At 44.9% G+C, this 25107-nt stretch overlaps 1 protein-coding gene across 1 annotated transcript in view; it reads right to left on the bottom strand.

Annotated features, from left to right (window-relative positions):
* Positions 1-3899: 3899 nt before the first annotated feature.
* The window catches only part of LOC134367165 (G-protein coupled receptor 143-like), a 350752-nt gene continuing 329544 nt past the window's right edge, over positions 3900-25107 (bottom strand). Inside the window, exons 8-9 of the mRNA XM_063083815.1 lie at positions 24326-24566; positions 3900-3994 (exon numbers count right to left, since the gene is read on the bottom strand). Coding sequence (XP_062939885.1) covers positions 3900-3994; positions 24326-24566 — 336 coding nt within the window. The remainder of the gene's footprint in view (positions 3995-24325; positions 24567-25107) is intronic.

Raw genomic sequence — 25107 nt, forward strand, 5'->3', positions numbered from 1 at the left:
TCTCTGCCACCCATTCTCTTGGGCACTCACTTCTAACTCAGAGACTCGGGAGACATATCTGACTGGCACTGCCAAGTTATGCACCCTGCTCTAGCTGCAAGAGAGGCTGGAAAAGCAAGTAGCTAGCCTCTCTGCTTCTAGAATGAGAGGTGGAGCTGTGCCTCATCAGGTTGGAGAGAATGCTCAAGGAGAGATTAAGAAGGTACAGCAACAACTATCAGAGACCCCTGGGCAACCCAGATACCAAGGTCACAGGGTGCTCTAAATGGATCTGCAGCTTTGTGACTCCAAAAATTCAAATCCAGATGCTTTCTGGAACAGCTCTTCTAGAATGAAAGGGAGACTTAATCTTGATGTGAAGGGAAATGTCACATGGCAGAGCTGTCCACAGTGTCCTGAGAAAATCGTGTCTGGCTTTTCTATTTAATACCTGGGTGTCTTGTGACCCCAATGCATGCTGCAACATTTTTTGCAAAAAGGAAAAAATACGCACACACACACACACACACACGTACATTCATGCTCTGCGTAACAACATTTCAGTCAACAATGAGCAGCATATACGACAGCGGTCCCATCAGATTATAATGACTATACCATATAGCCTAAGTGTGTACTAGGCTATACCATCTAGGTTCGTGTAGGTACTCTCTATGATATTCACACAATGATGACACCACCTAACGACACATTTCTCAGAACAGATCCTCATCGTTAAGTGACACATAACTGTGTGGAGATATGGATAAGGATCTGAGCAAAGTCAGGTTCCAAGGATTCCTTTGACTATGTCATCGGTCAGCCCAGCATGGGAACACAGGCTAAATTAGTGACAAAAGCCATGCCCCTTCTCCGCCCACTAGTGGGTTTATTGAGGACATGCTGTGCAGCTGCTCTGTGACACCCCCATTTCCTTTTCATCCAGCTGGATTGCTACCTTGCCTCTGGCCCCATCAATGCCCTACTCAAGAGCATTTGCTAGAATGAACAAGAAAAACTTAGAAACTATACAAATACATGGAAATTAAACAACACCCTCCTAAACAACCAATGGGTTAATGAATAAATTAAAAGGGAAATTAAAAAGCTTTTTGACACAAATGAGAATGAAAACACATCATACCAAAACCTATGGGACACAGCAAAAGCAGTTTGGAGAGGAAAGTTGACAGCACTAAATGCCTTTATAGAAAAAGAAAGTTTTCTAATAAACAACCTAAAGGCAATAGAGAAAGAACAACAAATTAAACCCAAAATTGGCAGAAGGAAAGAAGTTATTAAGCTCAGAGTAGAAATAAATGAAATAGAAATTTAAACAATTGAAAAGGTCAATGAAACGAAGAGTTGGTTTTTCCAAAAGATAAACAAACTTGGCCAAACTTTAGCCAGATTAACCAAGAAAAAAAGGGAAGATTCAAATAAATAAAATGAGAAATGAAAAAGGACACATTATAGGTGATGCCACAAAAATTCAAAGGATCATAAGGGTCTATTATGAATAACTATGCCCACAAATATGATAACAGAAGAAATGGATAAATTCCTGAAGAAATACAATTATGAGGAAATAGAAAATCTGAACAGAGCAAAAACAAGTGAGGAAATGGAATCAGTCATAAAAAATCTTCCATTAAAAGGAAGTCCAGGACCTGATGGCTTCACTGCTGAATTCTACCAAGCTTTTGAAGAAGAGTTGATACCACTTATCTTCAGATTATTCTGGACATTGAGGAGGAATACTTCCGAACTCATTTTATGAAGCCAGCATTACTCTGATCGAAAACCAGACATGGACACACACAAAAAAGAAAATTGTAGGCAAATATATCTGATAAACATACATGCAAAAATTCTCAACAAGACACTGGTAAACCGAATTCAACAGCACTTTAATATGATCATTCACTGCGATCACTTGGGACTTATCCCAGGGATCCAAGGATGTATCAATAAATTCAACAACCATGTTAACAGAAATAAAGACAAAAATCATATGATCACTTCAATTGATGCAGCAAAAGCATTTGACAAAATTCAATATCCTTTTGTGATAAAAACTCTTAATAAACTAGGTATTGAAGGCATGTACTGCAATACAATAAAGGTCATATATGACAGAACCACAGCTAACATCATACTGAATGGGGAAAACCTGAGAGTTTTCCCTCTTTGATCAGGAACTAGACAAGGGTACTCACTTTCACCTCTATTCAACATAGTACTGGAAGTCCTAGCCAGAGCAATTAGCAAGAGAGAGAAGAAAAGTCATCCGAATTGGAAAGGAAGAAGTCAAACTGTCCCTTGTTTGCAAACAAGATGATCTTATATGTTGAAAACCCTAAGGACTCCACCAAAAAAACCGTTACAAAATTAGTATTCCTATATACTAATAGTGAACTATCTGAAAAGGAAATCAAGAAAACAATTCCTCTAATGATAATTACAAAAATATTTACATACCGAGGAAAAAACTTAACCAAGGAAGTGAAAGACTTCTACAATAAAAAGTATAAAACTTTGCAGAGAGAAATTGAAGGGGACATAAACATATGGAAAGATATTTGATGTTCATGGATTGGAAGAATGAATATAGTTTAATGGCTATTCTACCCAAAGTGATCTATAGATTTAATGCAATCCCTATCAAAATGCCAATGACGTCCTTCGCTGAAATAGAAAAACAATCTTAAAATTCATATGGAATCCAAAAACGACCCCAAATAGCCAAAGAGATCCTGAAAAAAATGAACAAAGCTGGAGTCATCACACTACCTGACATCAAATTATACTATGAAGCTAAAGTAGCCATAACTGCATGGTACTGGCATGAAAGCAGACACATGGACCAATGGAACAGAACAGAGAACCCAGAAATAAATTCCTTCACCTCCAGCCAGTTGATCTTTGGCAAAGGTAAACATATTGGGGGGAAGATATTCTTTTCAGTAAATGGTGCTGGGAAACTGGACACCACATGCAGCAGAATGAGACTAGACCCCTACCTCTCACTACATACAAAAATCAATTCAAAATGGATTAAAGATTTAAATGTAAAACCCGAAGCTATGAAACTGTTAGAAGAAAACATAGGGGAAACAATCCACGATATGGGGTTTGGCAAGGATTTTTAAAATAAGACTTTAGAAGCACAATTAATGAAACCAAAAGTAGATGAGTGGAATTACGTGAAAGTAAAAAGATTTTGCACATCAAAGGAAACTTGACAGAGTAAGAGACAACCTACAGAACGGAAGAAAATATTTGCAAACTTTACATCTGAGAAGAGGATAATATCAAGCATATGTAAGGAACTTAAACAACTCAACAGCAAAAAAACCAAATGGCTCAATTGAGAAGTGGGCAAAGGATCTTAATACACACTTCTCAAAAGAAGATATACGAATGGCCAACAGGCATATTTTATACAACATATGTATGTATCAAAATATCAGATTGTACCCCCATAAGTATGTACAATTACAATGTGTTCATTAAAATTTTAAAAACAACAGCATTTGCTAGAGGTGTTGTTCAGACAGAATCCAAGTCTGGCTGGGAGTTCAGCCTCAATTACTTTATTATTTAACTTCTTTCCCGAGGACTCGGATCTTGCACGTACATTACGACCAGCCTCAGAGAAACTCTAGTAGCAACTAAGAGTCTAGAGAAGTGACTGAATAGTCTAGAAGGGACGCTCCTGCACTCGCAGGTGCACACGCATGGACCGCTGCTCCTATCATCAAGAGGAGCCTCGGGAAGAAGCTCTCACGTGATGACAGTGAGGTCTGGAGGATGCGACAGCTTGGCAGCACGGGGATGGGAAGATGAGAACATGATTCTAAAGAATGAAAAGTGCAGAGTCTGAGGAATGTGGGGGCTGGTCGCCTGTCAAGTCCCCTTCATAGGTCTCCACGTGTTTGGGGAGCAGAGTCCAAATCATTTGCATTGCGGGACCCACTTGTAGTATGGATTTCAATGGTGCTGGCATCAGAACCTGGCGAGAAAAAGAGAAGAGATTGTGATGGTGTCTGTGTCCGTTTCCGAAAATGGACAGAGCTGTAGCATTCGTGTTGTCTGAAAAAAAGAAGAAAAGGTATAGCATACATTTCATCAACATTGTATGACATCATTACATGATGACATCATTGTATGATGTCATTACAAAGGATAAAACAAATCCCCCAGAATCATGTCGGGCAATTGATAAGTGGGTGGTGTGTGGATGGATGCTGCAGGAAACCACAACTACTGACCCAGGAGGTTCTGGAGCCATGACACATGCACTGTCTGACGGAGGAGGAATGGGCAGGTGCAGCTCCGGCAGGGGATGCAAACTCAGGCAGCAGCGCCCTCACGCTTGCCTGCCTACCTGCGCTCAGTTCCAAGAGGTGCCCAGAGGGAGGGACCAGCACCTTCTGTACGACTAAGCCTCCTCCCCATTGTCTTGTCATGGTTCATGCCACATGGTTTCAGCAAGCAGCTCCTCTATGCCAGCACCTACCTCAACCCATGGAAAACGTTTCCCTCTTTCAAAGCCCAATTGCATACACAATAGTACATGCCTGCTAAATCTCTCCCAAATTGGGCTTCTTGGTTCTGATCACAAACTGGGACCATGATATGTGATTATAAAGTGACCCACGATGGCGTTTGTAATACCTAAATTGATATATCCAAATATACTCAACGTTATTCGGCTTCAACTTCATGAAACATCTGAGGGGACACTTTTTCTCAGGCCTGGGTTTCAAGAGAATGTGTGCTTCCGTGCACACTTGGTATGTTTTCTTGTGGACAATTAAGAATCTTGGAACAGATCACATTTTCTCCTTCACTTCCCGTCTAGGGAGCTCAGAACCAAACTAACAGCCCATTTTAAATAAGCACATGGTGCTAATTCTACCTGGCTTTATTCTGATTTCATCGTGATTCTCCTTTGGGCCTCCTTATTAATCTATTTTCCCCTTTCCCCTGTCCTTTCTCCAGAACATGAGCTGGCTTACAAAACGCAGTGCAACACCATGAGGAATAAAATATTGCGTGCCAGTCGGTAGTGTGAAAGCACACATCACTCTCCTCAAATGAGTGATCCTGCAGGTCTGTTTAATCATTCCCACACAGCTTCCTTCAGAACCTGTGAGATCCTTTGCAACAAATGTCAGAATTATTCTCTCAGTCCACAAATATCCAGGAGTGCCTGCTCTCTGCCAGCCCATAGGCTGTGCACGGGGAATACACAGATGGAAGACACAAAGAAGGGTGGCCTTTTCACCGATGCAGGCGGGACAAATGACTGCCCTTCACAAGAGCTCCAAGTCCCTCCATCTCTGGGCCCTGCTGGCAATGACAGCCTCCCCGTGCATCCCTCAGGCACACTGGCCTCCCTGTTTTCCACACTGCAAGCTTGGTCCTGCCACAGGACCTTTGCTCTTCCCTTTTTCTGCCTGTAGAGCTCTTCTCCAGATTTCCTCATGGCCCCTTCCTGCTCTTCATTTAGGTTCAATGTCAGCTCATCTTGGGGAGACTTCTGGGACACCCTAAGTAAGTCCACTCTCTGACCCCACTCCCTGATTTGCTTTTCTTCATAGCACTGCTCACTATCTGAATCGAATATTATATTATTACTTGTGCTTTTTATTCTCTGTCTCTGCCACTAGAATGTCTCAGTGAGCAGGGAATTTGTCTGTCTTCATCGCCCTAGTATCACTAATGCCTAAAACCACATCTGTCACATAGAAGGTGCTCAATAAGTGAGTCGAATGGACAAACACAGGTAAGTGCCCTGACATCCACTGGAGGTAGCGATGTGCCCTGCAACACTGACTAAGACCAATGAGTATAAGGAGGGGCAGGAACAAGTGCGATTTTACAAGAGACACATGTAGAGTCCGAGAGGACACGTAAGGAAAAAACAAAAGAACATTAGCGTTACATGGAAAGGAGAAGGTGGTAAATTGTGGCAATTGGAGAGGTGTGCTTGGAAAAGACTAGCAAAGTCTGAGCTACAGAAACAGGCGACAATATTACCAAGAAGGCAAGAATGACACTACCGTGTCCCCTGACATGCACATAGACATTGTGGCCTGTGTGGCACTTCAGACTTGATTCTAGCAGGGTCACCCACTGTTCATGAGAACATCCTGTGCTCATGGGAACTCGTGCAATTTCTTCGGTTCTTTTCCCAAAGACTCTGGACTGGGGTGACACATGGTGGCTTGTGATCAAGCTCTGGGCTGAGGATACTCCCCCATGACCCCACACTTTGGGACATGCTCTGGGTCCTGTGGCTTTGAAGAGCTCCCGGTCCTTTCATCCTCCCCCTGGGGCTCCATGGAAAAGAAAGTTTATGCATAGCAACTTTCTTGAAGCAAATGCTGCTGGAACAGGGCTGCCTAATCCCAGCCCTGCCTGTGCTGAGTTGGATGGGTGCTTTCCAGCAGGCCTGCTCTTAAAGGTCTCCTCGAAGAGAATATGCTGGCTGAGCAAGTCTCTGAGAAGATAATTCAACAAGGCTGTTGGGGAATGTTGACTAATTTCCTATGGGTGCTATGTCTATGACTATCTAAGGAACATCCCTGCAGGAAATGCAGGCTCCAGTAACATCATGGTGCCCAAGGGCCAACCCCTTCCACTGGTCCCCTTGAATGAGCCATACAAGTCCAGGCAGATTTTGGGGAGCCCCATGTAGAACTGAGATTTGAATGTATATTGGATATCTCCTGTGCCCTCATCTGCCTTTCTTGGATCCCTTGAAAATATTGAAGGCCTAGAACTGGAACCCTCAACCACTGGACACCGAGCATGAGCCACAGAAAACCTGACACCTGGGCGTGACTCCACTTCAAGGCGTTAAATATAATCTGGCCAGCTCAACAGAGTCCAAGGTCCTGGGGTATGTTTTCTTCTGCACTCTCCTATCAGCTACAATTCATGTGGCTAGTGGGTGTTACTTTCAGGGAGAGATGAAGTGAGAACAGATTGCTGTGAGGGGAAAGCTGATTTCCCAGAACCCAAGCCCAAGAGACTCCACCTAACACGGGCTGATTGTGTGGAGGAGTGGGATAATGTTCAGTTCTTGAGAAGGGCCTCAGGGCACTACTTAGAGGATAGGCCAGTGAAAAAAATCTTCACATGCACAGTGCTGGGTAAGTAGCCTACAAGTGAGACACAGGAGAATGATAGGAGATACAAGAGAAAAGGATTAGTGGAAGGCAAAAGGAATTGTGGGACACTCAAGGTAATGTGAGAATAACAAGGAATTTGGGGAGAGACAAAGATTTATGCTGAAAATGGACAGTTGTGTGGGGAAAAGAATTGTGGGAGAGGCAGGGAATTATGGGAGAAACAAATTTTGGGAGAGAACAAAAAACTGTGAAAAAGACAGGATTATGTTCAAGAATGTAGAGTTATAGAAATGACAGGAAATTGTGTAAAGAGGAGGGAATTTGGGGAGAGAATCAGATTTTGGATGAGAATTATGGTAGAGAAATTAGAAATGTAGGAGAAACCAAATTGTAGGGGAGACAGAATGTGGTTGAGAAGAGAATTATAAAAGAAAACAGATTTGTGAGAAAGGAAGAGTGAATTGTGAGAGAAAGCAATGAATCGTGGGAAAGAAGAAATTGTGAGAGACATGGTACTGTGGGAAAAACAAGGAATTGTGGGTGAGAACAGAATTGTGGGAATGATAGATTGTAGGCAAAAACAAAGAACTGTGGGAGACACAAGGCATGGTGGGAAAGAATGGTGAGAGAAACTGAGATATGGGAATTGTGGGAATGAAGGGAAATTGTGGGAGAGAAGCAATTATGGCAGAGAAGAGTATAGTCAGGTGACAAAATTATAGGAGATAACAAAGAATTATAGGAAAAAAGATTTATGAGAAAAAGTGGAGAATGGGTAATTGTGGAAAAATCCCTGCAAACTGTGGGAAAGAGGAATTCTGACAGAAATATGGAATTGTGGGAGAAACCAGAAATTATGACAGAACAAATGGGAACTGTGGGAAACACAGGTATTGTAGAAGAAACAAGAAATGGTAGGAGACACTTGTGGTCAAGATGGTGGAATAGACAGTCCCCAGCATCACCCTTTCCCACGATCAACCAATTTACAACTAGTAAAAAGGATTGACTGCCAATCTGGGGCCACTAGAGCTCAGGGGAACAAGAGAGACCTACAGAGTTCATGAAGGCAGGAGAAGCCATGATGAGAGAAAGGACCGCTCTGACCATTTTGAGACCCGGCCATTTCAGGGCTGGTGAGCACACGAAGCAAGATCTGGCAAAAGCCATAGCTGTGCCCTTCATATGAAGTTGTTTGGAGACTGTAGGGGACAAGAGGGCCTTGGTGACCCCAGGCCAGCAAGACCAGTGACGAGATTCCTGTGGACCCACATAGGAGTGAGGGGCCAAAGACAACTGAATAAAGGAGCCACTCAGAGGCTGGTGAGTCATCACAGGGAACCAGGGCATGTCCCATCCCATGGGAAATGCTTGGAGTATGGGCAGTGGATATGACGGGCCCACTGGGGGAACACTGGGGCACAGCATGGACAGCTGATCTGCCCCCCAATCAGCACAAGACCACTCACTGTAGACTAGTCTGGAATATAGAAATGCAGTGGGTGTAGTTCACTGAAAAGACTCAGGCCCAGACCGGTGTTACAACACAACCCAGGTGTACCAGACCTCACAAGACCCAGAAGTGCTTACAAGGTCAACAATTAAAACCTGAGCTGCACAAAAAGCCTTTGCCAGAGAACTGACAGCAAAGCAGCAATTTAGCTCAACCACAGGGCTCAAGAGCTGGTTTCCTTAGGAAGTCCCCCCATTTTATAAGTAAGCAAAGGACAACAAATCAGTTCCAGTGCTCAGAACAGCGAATAATCCAACACAGAACTGAAAGAGAAAACAAAAAACCCACAGATCTGAGACAAAGTTTTGATATTAACCACTAAAGGCCTAACACCACCAAAGAACACCTATGAAACCTAGAAGGAGAGGAAGCCTCCCAGGCTCCCAAGCCAGGGTTCAGGGAAGGCCAAGAGCCTCAGCCATGCCCCCAGCTCAACGACTGCATACAGCCCAGCAATGACCACCAGGCTGCTGCCAGAGGCACCCCAAGCTCCCAAGCCCATGCAGTGGGGGGCCAAGGGCCTTAGCCACACCCCCAACATCTGCACCCAGCCAAGTGATTACCACTTAGCCACCGCTGGAAACGCTCCAGGCTCCCAAGCACGGTCGTGGGGGTCCAAGGGCCTCAGCCACAACCCACTGACATCTGCAGCCAACCAACAATGACCACCGAGCCACCACCGGAAGCACCACAGGCTCCCAAACCAGGGCGGTAGGGGGACCAAGAGCCTCAGCCATTTCCCCTGGATGTTCCCATGTAACCCAGCAACAACCACTCAGCAGCTACCAGAAGCACCCCAGGCTCCTGAGCAGGGGTTTGGGGGGCTGGGGCCCCAGCCATGCCACACAGCATCCGCATCCTGCCCAGCAATAAAAAAGACACGACTGGAAGTCCCCTGGGCTCCCCTGCTTGAATGAATGGGGTGCCATGGGCCTCAAACACACCCCTCCTCCTCCTTTCTCCTCCCACCTTATCCTCTCCCCCTCTCTGCTCCCTATAAATATAATATTTATTCTTTAATAATAATAAAAATGTTTAAATAAATATATTTTAAAAAGTGGAATTGTAGGAAAAACAGAAAATGCAAGACATTATGATAGAGACAGAACATTATGGAGAAAACAGGAATTGAGGGAGACACTAACAAGGCATTAAAGGCAAGACGGGAAATTGTAGTAGAGACAAAACCGTGGGAGATGAGGACATAGAATTGTAGCACAAAGGAATTAGAGCAGAGACAGAATATAGTAAAGCTCCAAGGATTAAAGATGAAAACAGATTTGTGAGAGAATTAAATAAAGGAGAATAGTGCGGGAAACTGGAATTGTCAGAAAGAGGAAATAGTAACAGAAATATAGAATTGTACGGAATAGTAACAGAAATATAGAATTGTGGGAGACAAGGCATAGTGGGAGAGGCAATTCAGGGATACAATAAAGGATTATAGAAAAGAGCAGATGTATGGGAAAGAGAAGGGTTGTGGGAGAAACAAGGAATGGTGAGAAACACAAGGTGCTGGGAAAAGAATTGTGGGAGAAACAAAGGTTTTTGGGAAAGAACAGGAAATGTGGGAGAGGGAGGGAAATAGGAGATACACAATGATGATGGAAGACAGAGTCTTGCAGCCTAAAACACAAAACAGATTTATAGATGAAAACAGACTACTGAGGAAAAAAAGAGAAAAGTAAGGGAAAACAATTGTCAGAAAGTGGAAATTGTAACAGAAATATGGAAATGTATAGAAAATGGAATTATGGAAGAGACAGAATACTGGGAGAACAAAGGATTATGGGAGAGAAGAAAGACATGGAATAGTCAAGGATTGTGGGTGAAACAAGGAATTGTGGGTGGGAGCAGAGCTTTATGGGAGGGACTAAATGGTGGGAATGACAAGGATTGTGGGAGAAACAGGAAACGGTGGGAGACAGAAGGGTTGGGACGACAGGAATTGTGGGAGAAACAAAGTGTTATGGGAAAGAACAGGAATTGTGGGAGAGGCAGGGAATTGTGAGACGTAAGTCATGATTGTGGAGAACACAGTGTTGCTAGACAAAGCCATCAGAGGGGACACAGAATGTGGGAGAGCACAGAGAATGGCAGATGAAAACTGATATTGGAGGAGAAAAAGAGAACAGTATGGGAAAACGGAATTGTCAGAGAGTGGAAATTGTAACAGAAATGTAGAATCGAGGGCAAAACGGATTTGTGGGAGACAGAGGATTCTGGGAAAACAACGGAGTATGGGAGAGAAGAGAGACTTACGGGAGAGGCAAGGATCGTGGGAGAAAAGAGGAACCGTTGGAGAGAAGAGACTTATGGGTGAGAAAGAATTGTAGGGAAAAGGATTCTGGGAGGAACAGGAACAAAGAGGGACAAACGTTGCTGGGAAGAGAGGAATTGTGGGAGAAGCAGTGTGTTATGGGAAAGAACAGGAATTGTGGGACAGGCAGGGAATCGAGGGAAGGAAGCAATTGCAGAGAATGGAGAATGGCAGGTGAAATGGGATTGGGGGGGGGCGGGAATGGTAGAGAACAAAGGAGGAGAAAATGTGGATTTGTGTGGACGTCCCCCGAAGGGAGACTGGTGGGGGAAGTCAAGGAATTGAGGGAAAGAGGGAATTGTGAGAGAAATACAAACCCACTTCAGAAAGCTTTTGGCAGAATAGAGTTAAAATATAATTCTAACCTTTCCGTGAACTTCTTGACTCACCTCTCACAGTCGTGTGGGGGAAATGGAATTAGGAATGAGCGAGAGTTGTGGGACAGCAGAACACAGAAGAGACATGGAACTGTGGGAGATACAAGCAGGTGTGGGAGTGACGCCACATGTGGGAAACACGGGGATGGTGAGAGAAATGGAACCGTGAAAGGAGAGACGCAGACCCCGACGGAAGACGGTGGGGTAGGTGTCGTGGGAGAGACACGGCGACGCCCCACACTTGCCTGCCAGGCTCCCTACTCTGCAGGGACCAGGCCTCCCGAGTGGGTGCAGGTCCCCAGTGTGCCATTCAAGCCTCGCCTGTGCCCACCCCAGCAAGGCCTCAGCCCGCGCCTCACCCCTGTGGCATGTCGTGCCCCCAGTGCCACCCAGGGCCCGCCCATGGGCTCCCTTCCCAGGGGGTCGGGGACACCCGAAGGGGCCACGAGAAGTGAACTGCGGCTTCAGATGGCGCACAGAAGGCGATGCATTAAATCACTTATCTCATTGCCATGAACTGGGCTGGTCCTTCGAGCAAGCAGGAATATCTCTTTACTTAAACTTTCACTGGCCTTTCATTGGCCACCGGGTGTCGTCCACCCTCTTGAGCAGAACCTGTAAAAACCCTTCATCGTGTGGTCCCAACCTGCCTCTCCAGCTTCCCACAAGCCCTCCACAACCTTCCACACTGTGGCCATTTGCAAACAAGACGCAGACTTCCTGCTCTACGTCTCCCCTAGATTGGCTCTGTCCCACAACACCCAGCCTGCACATCGCCACCTCCAGAAACTCCCCCCACTACTCCAAAACCCAAGACAGTTCCTTTAACACTTCACAGATTTCTAAAAAATAAAAGTATTGTCCTTACTTATCTGTGAGTTTGATACATTATACTTCTCAAGGACACACCCATCCTGGCTAAAATGGTGCTGGCCCTATAGCAGATGCTCAATGAATATTTAAGATCAAATTGCGTTAACTTGTGCCAAGTGCCCAGTTAAGTGTGAAAGAACACACCAGATATTTCATAAGGCTCAGTGTGAGCCCCTTGGTCTTGGAATGAAACCTACAGAAGCAGAATGTTAAGGGCACGATGAGCAAGTCAAGCTTCATCTGGGCAGTTTACATACGAGAAGCCTACCCACAGCTAAGTTTCCTCTGTATCTGCTTAGGTACCAATGATCAGGTTTAGTCAAAAGGAAAAGAGTTCTAGTAAGAGGTTGACCTTGACTTTATGCACGGAAGTAGCATCATACACACATTTAACTTACTCAAATCTAATTCTATTTAGCAAAGGGTCAGGTAGGTAGTGGAGGGGAGGAGAGGTGAGAATTTCCATAGTCCCAGGGATCCTGCTGCCTGGCTTCTCCACACGGTTAGCCTGTGCCCACAGGCAGGGAGGGAAGCAAACTTCAAACATTTCTGCAAGTTGGTAAAGCCCCTGGCAAGAAAATTTGAATGACATTTGAATTTCCCCCACCACTGACAGGCAAGTGGCCCCAGAGACATACTGACCAGGGAATTTAGAAGGAATCCTAAAATCGTCACCAGATAATACAATGGTGATGACAGCCACAACTCAGATGTGGATGTACTTATAAATGTGCTGAAGTGTCCTAAGCAGCAAAACATCTAAATTATTTAATTTACAAACAAAATCCCTCTTAATTCTTTTTAGATTGATGTATGCAAATTCCTGCAATGGGTTACTGTACAAAATGGTGATGACTGTATATTATGGACGATCTTAAAATATTCCAAGAAGGGTTAGATGAAAACTGAACGCCCTGACTGCCACCCCAGTAGCATCTCTACTTTATACTTTTGCAGAAATTGTTTGTTGTTAACACTACAAACTTACTCTGGCTTCAAAAAAAAAAAAAAAAATCTCCCCAAAGCCTTCCTCAACACGTTAGCTAAAAATACATCACGATGGGCTCTAAACTGGTAGCTGGCATTTTTACAGAAATTCTTTCCACAATCAGAAATAATAATTGTACTGATTTTCTCAAAAGGCTTTCCTTACGTGCTTTGTTTTTCCTACGAGGAGTTCTCAAACTGGTATTTCTCTGGATTATTCAATTCTTACAAAAGAATAACTTAAAGATTTTAAAATATTTTTTCTTCAATTGTAAACTGCAATATCCTTGAGGGAAATTTTACATATGTCTAGTACCTACACCCAACACACTTCCTAATACAGGACCTGGTGGAGTTTTGAGTGGTTATCAGTAGTTATTAAAAGAACAAACAACGGGTATATCCATACAATTGAATATTATTCAGCCATAAAAAGAATGAAGTTCTGCTACAACATGGCTGAATTTGGAAAATGCAATGCTACATAAAAAAAGCCAGACAGAAAAGAACGGATACATTATGCCACATATATGATACGTCCGGAATAGGCACATCCATAGGGACAGAAAATAGGTTAGGGGTCAGCAGGGACTGGGGGTTGAGAGGAACAGGGCTTGTCTGCTAAAGAGTGCAGGTTTCTTTTTGGAGTGAAGAAAATGTTCTGGATTTAGATAGTAGACATGGTTGCACAACCTTGTGATAGACTTAAAGCCACTAAAGTGTACATTCCAAAAGGGTGAATTTTATGGTATGTGGATTATATCTCAACTTTTTAAAAAAGCAAAGGAAGGAGGAATGAGCAGCCTGTGATTAGAACCCCTATACCTTAGTTGTTCTCTGCAGCTGAAAAACCAGAGATCCCTAACTTCCCATAAAGAAGGGAAAATGCCACTGTGGAACGTCCCACTTCACCAGGTAGCAGTGTCACTATCTAAACTCAGTCTTTTAAGATGTTTACTTCTTCTGTTATTTTCCAAAACATAGACTGACTAAACAAATGGCGTTCAAATTTCAAAGGCAAACTGCTACTCATGCTGTGAATTGTTGTTACAAGATATCAACCCTTGTCAAGCGCTTTCAATAAGCAGGAGGTAAGCAGAGAACGGCAGCCTCAGTGCAGAGCAGCCCTGTTGACTTTTCTGCTGGATCTCTATTTGCTATTTCTAAAACTTTGTGTGAAAACCTCCAACTTTTGAGCACCAGTCCAATGCAACAGTTTGCAAAACAAAGAAATGATTTTGTTTCGTGGTGACTGGGGTGGGGTGCAGCAGACGGACTGGGATGGTTTTTATTATTATTTTTCGTGTTTTGGTTGAATGTCAAAGATTGGCTTCGCCAGTTTAAATCACGAAAATGGGAATAAAAACAAAGACAAATAAGTCAAGATAAGAATTTGGTTTACTCCCCAGGTGGTTTGAATAACTCTACATGCTAACAGCAATTCCAGTTGGTGAGTCCCTGACCCTTGATGAACTATTTGTACCGGGTAGAAAGTTCATAAACACATGGTCTCTGTCTTTTAGCTTTGGCCAAAACTACTTCTCTGTTTCCCTTTGAGGCTCCCAATTACAACCAGACATCCTGTCGCATGGAATCAACCCATCAATTTCTCATCGTATTTTTGGGCCTTCAGAATAAACCAACCTTTTATCATCTAAAAATGAAACCTCCCTTCAGCATATTTGGATAATAGAAATGGAAAAGAAAATAGAATTATTTTAGCCATTACCAAACATACTCTTGCGCATTTTTCCTGCTCCAAATTTCAACATTATTCTCGTGCAAACCAAAGTGGTTTGGACTGTGAGGTTTTTGTCTTTGGGTTAGTGTGTGTGTGTGTGTGTGTGTGTGTGTGTGTGTGTGTGTGTGTGTGTGTGTGTGTGTGTGTTTGTGTGTGTGTTTGTGTGTGTGTGTACGCACAATTTATTACTGATGGAATTTGGATGTGACCGGCACCATGTTACACACACTCAACACAAAATGGCCACCAGCCTTTCCCTTATGAGAAACCTCGTGGTTTCTGAGAAACAGAAACTCCTCCACACCAGCACCAAACCTCTCCCTGATTACATCAGCCTTCCCTACAACCTATATAAGCCCTCCCACTCTGACGCCAGTTGCTGCTCTCCATTTTGAGTGCAGCCCGGCAGATTCTTTTCCTTTAATAAAGCTTGATTGGTACCCGGTGTTTTGGCTCACATTCATCTTGGTGCTGAAACCCAGGGGATCCAGGCTGTGACCTTTGGATGATCCCCTCTCTTGGGTTGATTGGCCCCCCCCAGCCACCCTTCCTGGACCTGCTGAACCAGGTACCTCAGGGACTCTCTCCCTTTGCCGTTTCAGACCAACACATCCACCATCAGCCTCAATTCAGGGTGGGTCAGGGGGTCTGTCCTATTTCTATGGGTTCCCCTGACTACTTTCTATGACTACTGTCTACTTACCAAAGACCAGGCTACTTCCTGAAGACCAGGCTCCTGGCAGAGGGAACCCCTCTCATGCCCCTGGCTATTGGAGGATGCTCCTCTAGCTGGTCAGTGGCTTCTCTCTGGAAAAGGAGGTGCGCAACAATGACAATGCTCCTTGGTGTTCCCCTTCTTCAACTGGGACTGATCACCTCCTTTCTCACCTGCTAAATGGGATCCTCACAATCCAGACCTCCACGCTTTATATGCTTGGGCTGTCTCCTGGCCAATTTAAACTGAACTGTCTCATTTTCTACAATCCCTTGGCCTCCAGGGAGACATTAAACCTAAACATCTCATTTTCTCCCTGCTCTACACCTCTGGACTGTCTCCTGGCCAACCTCTTGGCCTCCGGGGAGATATTAAGGCAAATCTCTCATTTTCTACTGTAATCAGGTTTGGCCTAAATACAAACTAGACAATGGATCCCAGTGGCCAGAAAATGGCACTTTCAAATTGGATACTCTCAGAGACCGAGACAACTTTTGTCACCGAAACGACAAAGCCAGAGAGATTCCTTATGTTCAAGCCTTCTTCTATATCCGATCTCATCCTTCTCTCTGTCAAAACTATTCTACATCTCAAATTCTCCTAACTCATGCCTGACCTCCCCTTCTGGACTCGGATCAATCTTTTCATCCATCAGACCACTCTGATCCCCAACCACATCCTTATGCTCCAGATCCTCCACCAGCCCCTTCACCTTTTCCCTCTCTTTGTCCTCAGCCACTCAATCCCTCTCCTTTTTCCCCTTCATCAGGTGACAACCCCACCTCAGTTTCAGCTCCTTTATACCCCCTCCATGAAGTGGCAGGGACAAAGGGAATTGTCTGGGTCCATATTCCCTTTTCTCTTTTTGATCTCTCCCAAATCAAAAAACGACTGGGATTTTTCCATTCCATCCTGGACACATATCTTAAGGAATTCAGATACCTCACCCAGTCTTACAATCTCACCTGGCAGCTTAATGTTTTCATGATTCTAACTTCCACCTTGTCCCGTGATGATAGGGAGCAGGTCTGGATAATGGCCCACCAACAGGCAGGCGAGGTACATGCCCAAAATAATAGGCAGCCGGTGGGAACCACTGCCGTCCCTCACATGGACCCAAATTGAGACTACTGGGCCAGCCATGGTGACTGGGATCTCTGGGATAATATGATCACATACATGATTTATGGCCTCCAAAAGTCTACACACAAGTCAGTCATTTATGATATGCTTAGAGAAATCACACAGCGATCCACCAAAAATCCCGGCTAGTTCCTAACCCACCTCCCTGAGGCTTTACATAAATACACATGCATAGACCCAAACTCCCTTTCAGGCATGGCCCTCTTACACTCTCATTTTATTACCCAACGAGACCTCCTCAATGCAGCTTTCAAGGTTTTTAACAATAGAGAGGAGGAGGAGAGGAAGGATTGATACAAAAGAGATCAGGCCAAATATTAGCTCCTGGCTAATGCTATCCAGAGATCACACACTCCAAAGCTGGTGGCCTCTATGGGAACATCACCTGGGAACTGCTTCAAATGCAGTCAACTGGGCCACTGAGTACTGCCATATCCTAACACCAGGCCCCCTCCCAGGCCCTATCTGCACTGCAAAGAGCCAGGCCACTGGGGGGTTGACCATTTCTCTCATGAGAGAGGGAATGGCCCAGTCCCCAACTAACCCTTTGGCTTCATGGCCATCCTGACCAGAACTGCTTGGATTTGCCCAGGAGGAGGACTGAGATGTGCAGGGCCTGAGGCCCCGAAGGAGATTACACATTTGAGCCCAGGGTAACTTGCCTCGTAGCAGGTAAGCCAATCTCTTTTGTCATCCATACAGGGGCCACTTACTCTACCCTTCCTGAATATGCAGGACAAACAACCCATCCTCTATCACAATAGTAGGGGTCATGGGATCAGAATAACACCCGTGGATCACTCAACACCTTTCCTGCAACCTACATCCACCCGATTCACACATACATTTTTAATAATGCCTCAATGCCCAACCCTCTTACTGGGACAGGACATCCTTTCCAAATTCAAAGCTACTCTTACCCTAAACACTTTAACTCCAGCTACAATACTCCTGTTACAGGCTGCCCCAGACCTGGTACCTGAGGCTTCCAACCTTCCCTTCAACTCGGACAAGGTTAATCCTGTAATATGGGACAGTTCTTCTTCCTCCATTGCAATGCACCATTCCCCTATACTGGTTAAATTGCTGAACGCTTCTTTGTTCCCTAATGTCCCAGAATACCCCATCACTAACAAACACCTAATAGGCTTAAAACCCCTCATACACAAACTCCTTTCTTCTCATCTCTTACGGCCTACCCACTCGGCTTTTATATTACCCACCCTTCTGGTTATAAAGCCTAATGGTTCATACCATTTAGTTCAAGACCTCAGGGCCTTTAATGTGGCCATTTTACCCATAACCCCAATTGTTTCTAACCCCTATACTCTTCTATCCATAAATCCCAACAACACCACATTTCTTCTCTGTACTTGACCTCAAAGATGCCTTTTTTTCTATCCCCTTACACCCTTCCTATCAAAACCTGTTCACCTTCACTTGGACTGACCCTGATACACATGGTTCCCAACAACTCACCTGGACAGTACTGCCTCAGGGGTTTCGGGGTAGCCTCCACTTCTTCAGCCAGGCCTTAGCTCAGGACTTATCTGAACTTCCTCCAACCTCTACCACTTTAATACAATACGTGGATGACCTCCTCCTTTGTAGCCACTCCTATGAGGATTCACAGGCCCACACTGTTGCTCTCCTTAATTTCATGGCCTCTTGGGGATATTGAGTGTCCCCCAGCAAGTCCCAAATTTCTTCTCCTTCAGTCACCTATTTTGGAGTCCACCTCACCCTAACACCAGAGAAATAGTGATGGATTGCAAGAGTTTAATTTCTGAATTCCCACTCCTACCACAAAAGGTGAAATCCTTTCTTTCTTGGGGCTTGCAGGGTATCTTTGCCCATGGATTCCTAACTCTGGTGTGCTAGCAAAACCACTTTATGAGGCAGCCAAAGGGTATCCTGCCATTCCCTTAGATCCCACAAAGCCCATTCATTCTCCCTTTCAGTGATTAAAAGCCACTCTCCTTGTAGCCCCAGCTCTATCCCTCCCAAACCTATCTCATCCTTTTATCCTATACATCACTGAAACCCAAGGATTGGTGGTCCGGGTTTTAGGACAAGAGGCAGGAGATATCTCCTCCCCTGTTGCATACCTTTCCAAACAATTGGACACCACAGCTCGAGGATGGGCTCCCTCTTTATGGGCCTTGGTGGCAGCTGCCCTTTTAGCACAAGAAAGCTCTAAACTAACTTTTGGACAACAAACAGTCATTTGTTCCCCCCATCATCTTGAAGACCATCTCAGCCATGAGAACATGTTGACTCTCTCCCCTTCCCGCCTACAACTTATCCACCTTACCTTCATTGAAAATTCCCAGTTCTCCTTTAAACCTTGCCCTTCCTTAAATCCAGCCACTCTCATCCCAAAACACTCATGACCCTTGGAACATAATTGCATGGAGGCTTTAGACACTTTCTCAATACCTTTCCACACACCTCCCCGCATCCCATTACACAGCCCTAACATACATTGTTCATAGAATGCAGTGTCACCTCCACCCCCACTCCCTGGGTGGGTTATGCCATAGTAAATCTAACACAAACTATTGAGGCTGCCCCCTCTCCCCCTAACACCAATTCCCGACAGGCAGAGCTCATTGCCCTCACCAGCACTCTCACTCTGGCAAGTAACAAACGAGTCAATATATACACTGATTTTGAGTGTGCTCACCTCATCCTACACTCCTGTGCGGCCATATGGAAGGAGAGAGGATACATGACCAATCATGAAGGGCCCATAAAAAACGGACATCTTATCAAGATACTTCTTGAGGCTGCACAACTCCCAAATGAGGTTGGGATATACACTGCAGAGGACACCAAACGTCCAATGACCCCATAGCCCAGATAAACAAACTGGCAGATCTAACTGCAGAACAGGCTGCTCAGTCACCAGGCCCCCACTCTTCCTCTCCTGCTCAGTCCTTCTCATGGTCCCTATGCCCTTATCCCAATACAAACCCCAAGAAATACAACACCTCCCACAGTTGGGGGCACAAAGGAAGGACAACTGGTATACTGTCTCTGGTCACTATGTCCTCCCTACCACACAAACTGAGCAAATCCTTTTAGATTTCCATAATTCAGTTCATATAGGCTATGAATCCCTACTACACCTTCTTCAGCCCTTAAATGACTCTCCCCACATGGCCAGGTTACTTAAACAGATCACTCAAAATTGTCCTTTGTGTACTCGTTGCTCCAATCAAGGTGGCCTCCAAGTTCGGTCCTTTCCCCACCCACCAGGCCAGAGGATACACTCCTGGCCAGGATTGACAAATTCACTTTACTCACATACCTCCTCACAAAAGGACATACTATCTTCTAACCTTAGTAGATACCTTTTCAGGTTGGGTTGAGGCTTTTCCCTGCACTTCAGAAGATGCTACAGCAGTAATGCATGCTCTCACCTCAGGAATCATCCCTCATTTTGGCTTGCCCAGCAGCCTCCTGTCTGATAATGGCCCAGCATTCATTTCCCAGATTACACAACTCACAGTACAGGCCTTACATATCAAATGGGACTTACATATACCATATTGGCCTTGGTCATCAGGCAAAGTAGAAAAAGCCAATCACGTCATAAAAACACACCTCACCAAGCTGTCCATGGAACTTCACCTCCTTTAGACTCAACTTCTCCCTTTAGTACTCACTCGCTTGCAAGTTGACCTCCCCAAACCCACTGGCCTCAGCCCTTCAAACTTATGTATGGCAGACCCTTCACCCTCACACCTCTCCCTTCCAGCTCATTGCCTTTAGGCCAGTATCTCCCTACTCATTAGGGATCTTCTTCAGGAACAGGCCAACCTTCTATTACCTCATCCTTTCCCCACCACCCCCTCAGACTTTAAACTGAGCCTGGGACAGCAAGTGTATATTCAAACCCGAATCCCAAAGTCTCTCTCACCACGTTGGGAAGGGCCTTGTACAGCACTTCTCACCACCCCCATGGCAGTAAAAGTACTAGGAAAGGCCCCTTGGTATCACTTATCCTTGGTAAAACTAGCACCTGAGACTTTACCCAAAGAATCTGTTAACACCAAGCCAGAGGGGGCCCTCTGCTCAACCCCAACCCAACATCTCCTTACACTTCATCCACTTTAGGACCCACAAAATTGAAAATCTCCAGGACCTCCACTCTTCCCCCAATCCCAGAAGAAGGATGATCTTTCCCCTGGTAATTGTCCTTTCACTCTTGCTGGCTCACTTCATGTCTTTCACACAGGAGCTGCTCCAAGACTGGTTCTGACCCACCACCTCCAGTGTTGAAGAAGCTCTTGAGTGGGTAACTGAGTTAGCCTGGCAGGGTGCCTTCTGTGATTACAGCCCCAACAAGGTTACCCTCTACTCCTTTTTCCTACTATGCACCCTCTCAACGTCTCAGCCCCTGAACGCTTGCCTTTTCTCTTCCTCTTGCTTCTTTTCCTAACAGAGACATGTGCCACACCCTGTTCACAATGTATAACCAAGGTCTTGGTGGGTGGAAGGACACTTTCCAACCTTCTGGGTCAGCCACCCAGAATCTTCAGGGGAACCCTACAGGACACGTTCACATCCCTGACATACGTTCCCACAACATGCTATGACCAGACAATAGCCAATCATGTGCTTATGGGGTTAAAAACTACTGGATAGCTCTTTCCAAAGGGGATTCTGCTGGAGTCCAGTGCTCACCCAACAAAACATTTCCGCTTCACCTAAACCACTCACTGAGGCTATAGCAATGGGGGAGGACTTCAGGACAAAACACGTCAGACCCCTGACCATGATGGGACTTACCTTCCTTCTTGGTCCCTGGCTCTTTCGGTGTTTCTCTAATTTCTTACAGGAACATATGCAGGCATTCACCAACCAAAAGGTCGCCGAATTGTTCCTGGGAGGAGGATATCAGCCCCTGAGAACTGTTGACCCTTCACCAGAATACAGCCTCCCTCCATGAAACCAATACTCCACCACCTAATTGTTTTATTTATTTCCTATCTTTGCACATCTCCAGCAGGAAGCAGCTTCAGAAGAATGAGACCTTCACCCCTTTTCCCTTCTCTCTATACTTAAAAGGCAAGAATGGTGGATCTTGGATGTGACTGGCACCATCCTGGACGTGACTAGTGCCATTTTTCACACACTCAGCACAAAATGGCCACCAGCTTTTCCCTTACAAGAAACCTTGTGGTTTCAGAGAAATAGAAACCAGCACCAAACCCCTCCACACCAGCACCAAACCCCTCCCTGGTTACATCAGCCTTCCTTACAACCTATGTAAGCCCTCCCACCCTGACTCTGGTTGCTGCTCTCCATTTTGAGTTCAGCCTGGCAGATTCTTTTCCTTTGCTAAAGCTTGGTCGGTACCCGGCATTTTGGCTCACTTTCTTTCCATTACCAGCGCAGATAACATGTTGGGGAAAGCAAAGTTTTGGATCCAAGCCTCTGAAAAGGCTAATCATTCTGAGACATGATTTGGTCTGTACTGGGGCCACTGTGCCTCCCCAAGGGACATTTGTCATTGTCTAGAAACAGTTTTGGAAACTGCATCTAGTGGGTAGAGGCCTGTGAAGTATGCATAAACAAATGTACTTCACAGGGCCTGGTTTTCCAAAGCCTTGTAGTTTCAAATATTGACCTTACAAAAATCGGGAAATTTTCCCCAGGCTATTGAGTCTCTGTTGTAAGATAAAGAGTTGTAACATAGCAAGGTTGCTGGCTCAAAGACAGACAAGTGACTGATTGATATGTAAAGTTACTGGGAAGCAGCTGTAAAAAGAGAACATTTGCTAAGATCAAGCTTTTGTTGGTGGATCACTTAATTGTCTAATGGAATGTCATCTGACTTCTTTTTACTGAAAGTTACCAGCCTATATTGTCACACTATAACCCCACCTATGTCTCTTGCTGTAACTTCCTGGGCTGGAGAATAAATACAAGAAGGGAACCCCAATTCATGGTTAATTTCCCAAATGAAAGGAATGCTTCTCTCTTGAGGGTTCTGGGAATAAACCACTTCGGGGCTTCTCACTGCTCAGAAGAGATGGGCTTTGAGTAATCCTTTGTGGCTCCATCACACAGGGGAAGAGAGGTGACAAATCCATGGGGGGCAAAGCAACAGAAGCCAAGAAGCTGCTAAACATTCTACACCGCATGGGACAATCCTCAAGACAAAGAATGACCTGGTGCTAAGTTCTAATAGTGCCAAAGTTGAGAAACCCTGCTCTGAAGGAAGAAACAGTAGGTGGTTAAGGAGTTGACAGAGAACTAAGTTCCATTTCAATCCAGTCCCAATGACCAACTGAGAATAAGCAAAGCAGCATTTATGTCCCTGAATGTTTTTAAAAATCTAATTCTCTCAGTTCTTTCTCCCTCCTTCTTAGACATCCAGTAGGCTACTATATAATTATAGCTACCAAATGCTTCCTCTTAAAAGATCAATTTCCTCGTACGTTAAAATCATTAAGAATCCACAAATGTCAAAGTGGTGATTTTCAAACTTTTTTCCTCTCCAAAAGGTAGTTTCTTGCTAAAGCAAAACCTTACTAGAAACCTTAAGACAAAGAGAGATGAGGAGAATATTAGCAAAAATTTATTTCATAAGTTGCAATTTGAATTTAATTAATGTTGTTATCAATTAGAACTCGAAGGACATTTTACTCAACACAAAATTCTGAAACCAAAAACTGAGGCAAACATTATGATCTTCTATCAACTTGAACATCTAACTTTTTCAGTGGTTTGATTTGATTGCACCATATCAAGAAAATCTAGTTTTAAATGGCTTAGGAGCTGAAAATGTAATGGCTTTTAAGCAGTCCAGCTTGCCATCTCAGGACAGTCTTCACTTAAAGAGGGTAGGAGAACATTATTCTGAGCTCCACATACAAATGAGCTAACTGGTGTCAAGGTAATGAGTTGATGGGTTACTGTTTGGTAGCCAACACATTTGAGCATGCATAATTCTGATCACAGATTTTCACATGAATTTTGGAATGGTATTTGAATCACTTATTAGATGCCTGAAGCACCACGTTAGGGTTCCACAGAGCACGATGGGAAGACCACAGCGCTAGTCCCCACATGGAAAGAGTAGATTAGGAGAGCCAGCACCGGCTGATTGCCTTTCATGTTAAATGAACTTAAATGAGCTGGACAAATGAAACTGCACCTGTAATCTAAAGAGGTCATGTCATCATATGCATTGCCTCATAGCCAATGTTAGTAAGGGATTTAAAGTGACAAATTATCACATATTCAAAAATGCCATCCAGCCCAAGAGGACCAGTTATAATCAATACAAGGCTACAGTGCTTAGTAACTAAATGAAAGGCACCATTAAAATATTAAAAGGAGAGGTGGATGATGAAATGTAAGAGTAGAGTCAATGTCAGCTATTGTAAATTTCCGTTTGTGCCCTGAAGTTGGCTGTAGACATCATGGATATCCTCCAGTTTCATCTTGTTTGATAAAGGATTTCCAAGCCCCAGAGCTCCCCAGCCTACCTTCCCAGGCCTACAGCAGGGCTTTACCTTCAGACAGCATGCTCAGGGCTTTGTCAGAAGTGTGTCCACTGACACGTGCCATCCTGGAAGTGGTGTTTTCACGGGGCACACAGGAGCCCACTGGGGACGGGTAAGTTCCCTCAGCGACAGAGGTTGTCATAGATTCCCACTGGATCTCCTTCCGGGGAGCCTGAAAATCCAGGCTGCATCCTGTCCAGCCATAGAAGGCCAGAGATAAGAGGAATCCTTGGGCTGGATTCAGTATCCCCTGGGAGAGAGGGAGGCAAGAAGACACATGGCACTCAGCGCAGTACAGCGGGAATTAGAGCATTCTGTCCTCAAAGTGCTAAACTCTGCCCAGGATGCCTACTGGGCGGCCCTCACTGAGGAGTGACCTCTTAGTTAGTTGGTTTGGCGCAAGGTAAAGATTGGCCCTAGTAGGTGCTGTACCTCAAAGCGTGCCTGAAAATAGGGGTGGAGGAGCTGGCTGGTTGGTCCATTGGTTAGAGCATGGTGCTGATAACATAAAGGTCCAGGGTTTGATCCCTGTACTGGCCAGCTGCCAGGAAAAAAAAAAAGTGGAGGGGAAGAGTGGAGGGGAGGGAAGAGAGGAGGGAGGGGAGAAAAAGGGGGAGAGGAAGCAGAGAAAAGGAGAAAGGGGCAGGGCCGGCCTGTGGCTCACTCTGGAGAGTGCTGTGCTGATAACACCAAGGCCATGGGTGCGGATCCCATATAGGGATGGCCGGTTAGCTGACTGGCTGAGCGTGGTGCTGACAACACCATGCCAAGGGTTGAGATCCCCTTACTGG

Source organism: Cynocephalus volans, chromosome X (assembly GCF_027409185.1).
Source record: "Cynocephalus volans isolate mCynVol1 chromosome X, mCynVol1.pri, whole genome shotgun sequence".
In the NCBI taxonomy this organism is placed as follows: domain Eukaryota; kingdom Metazoa; phylum Chordata; class Mammalia; order Dermoptera; family Cynocephalidae; genus Cynocephalus; species Cynocephalus volans.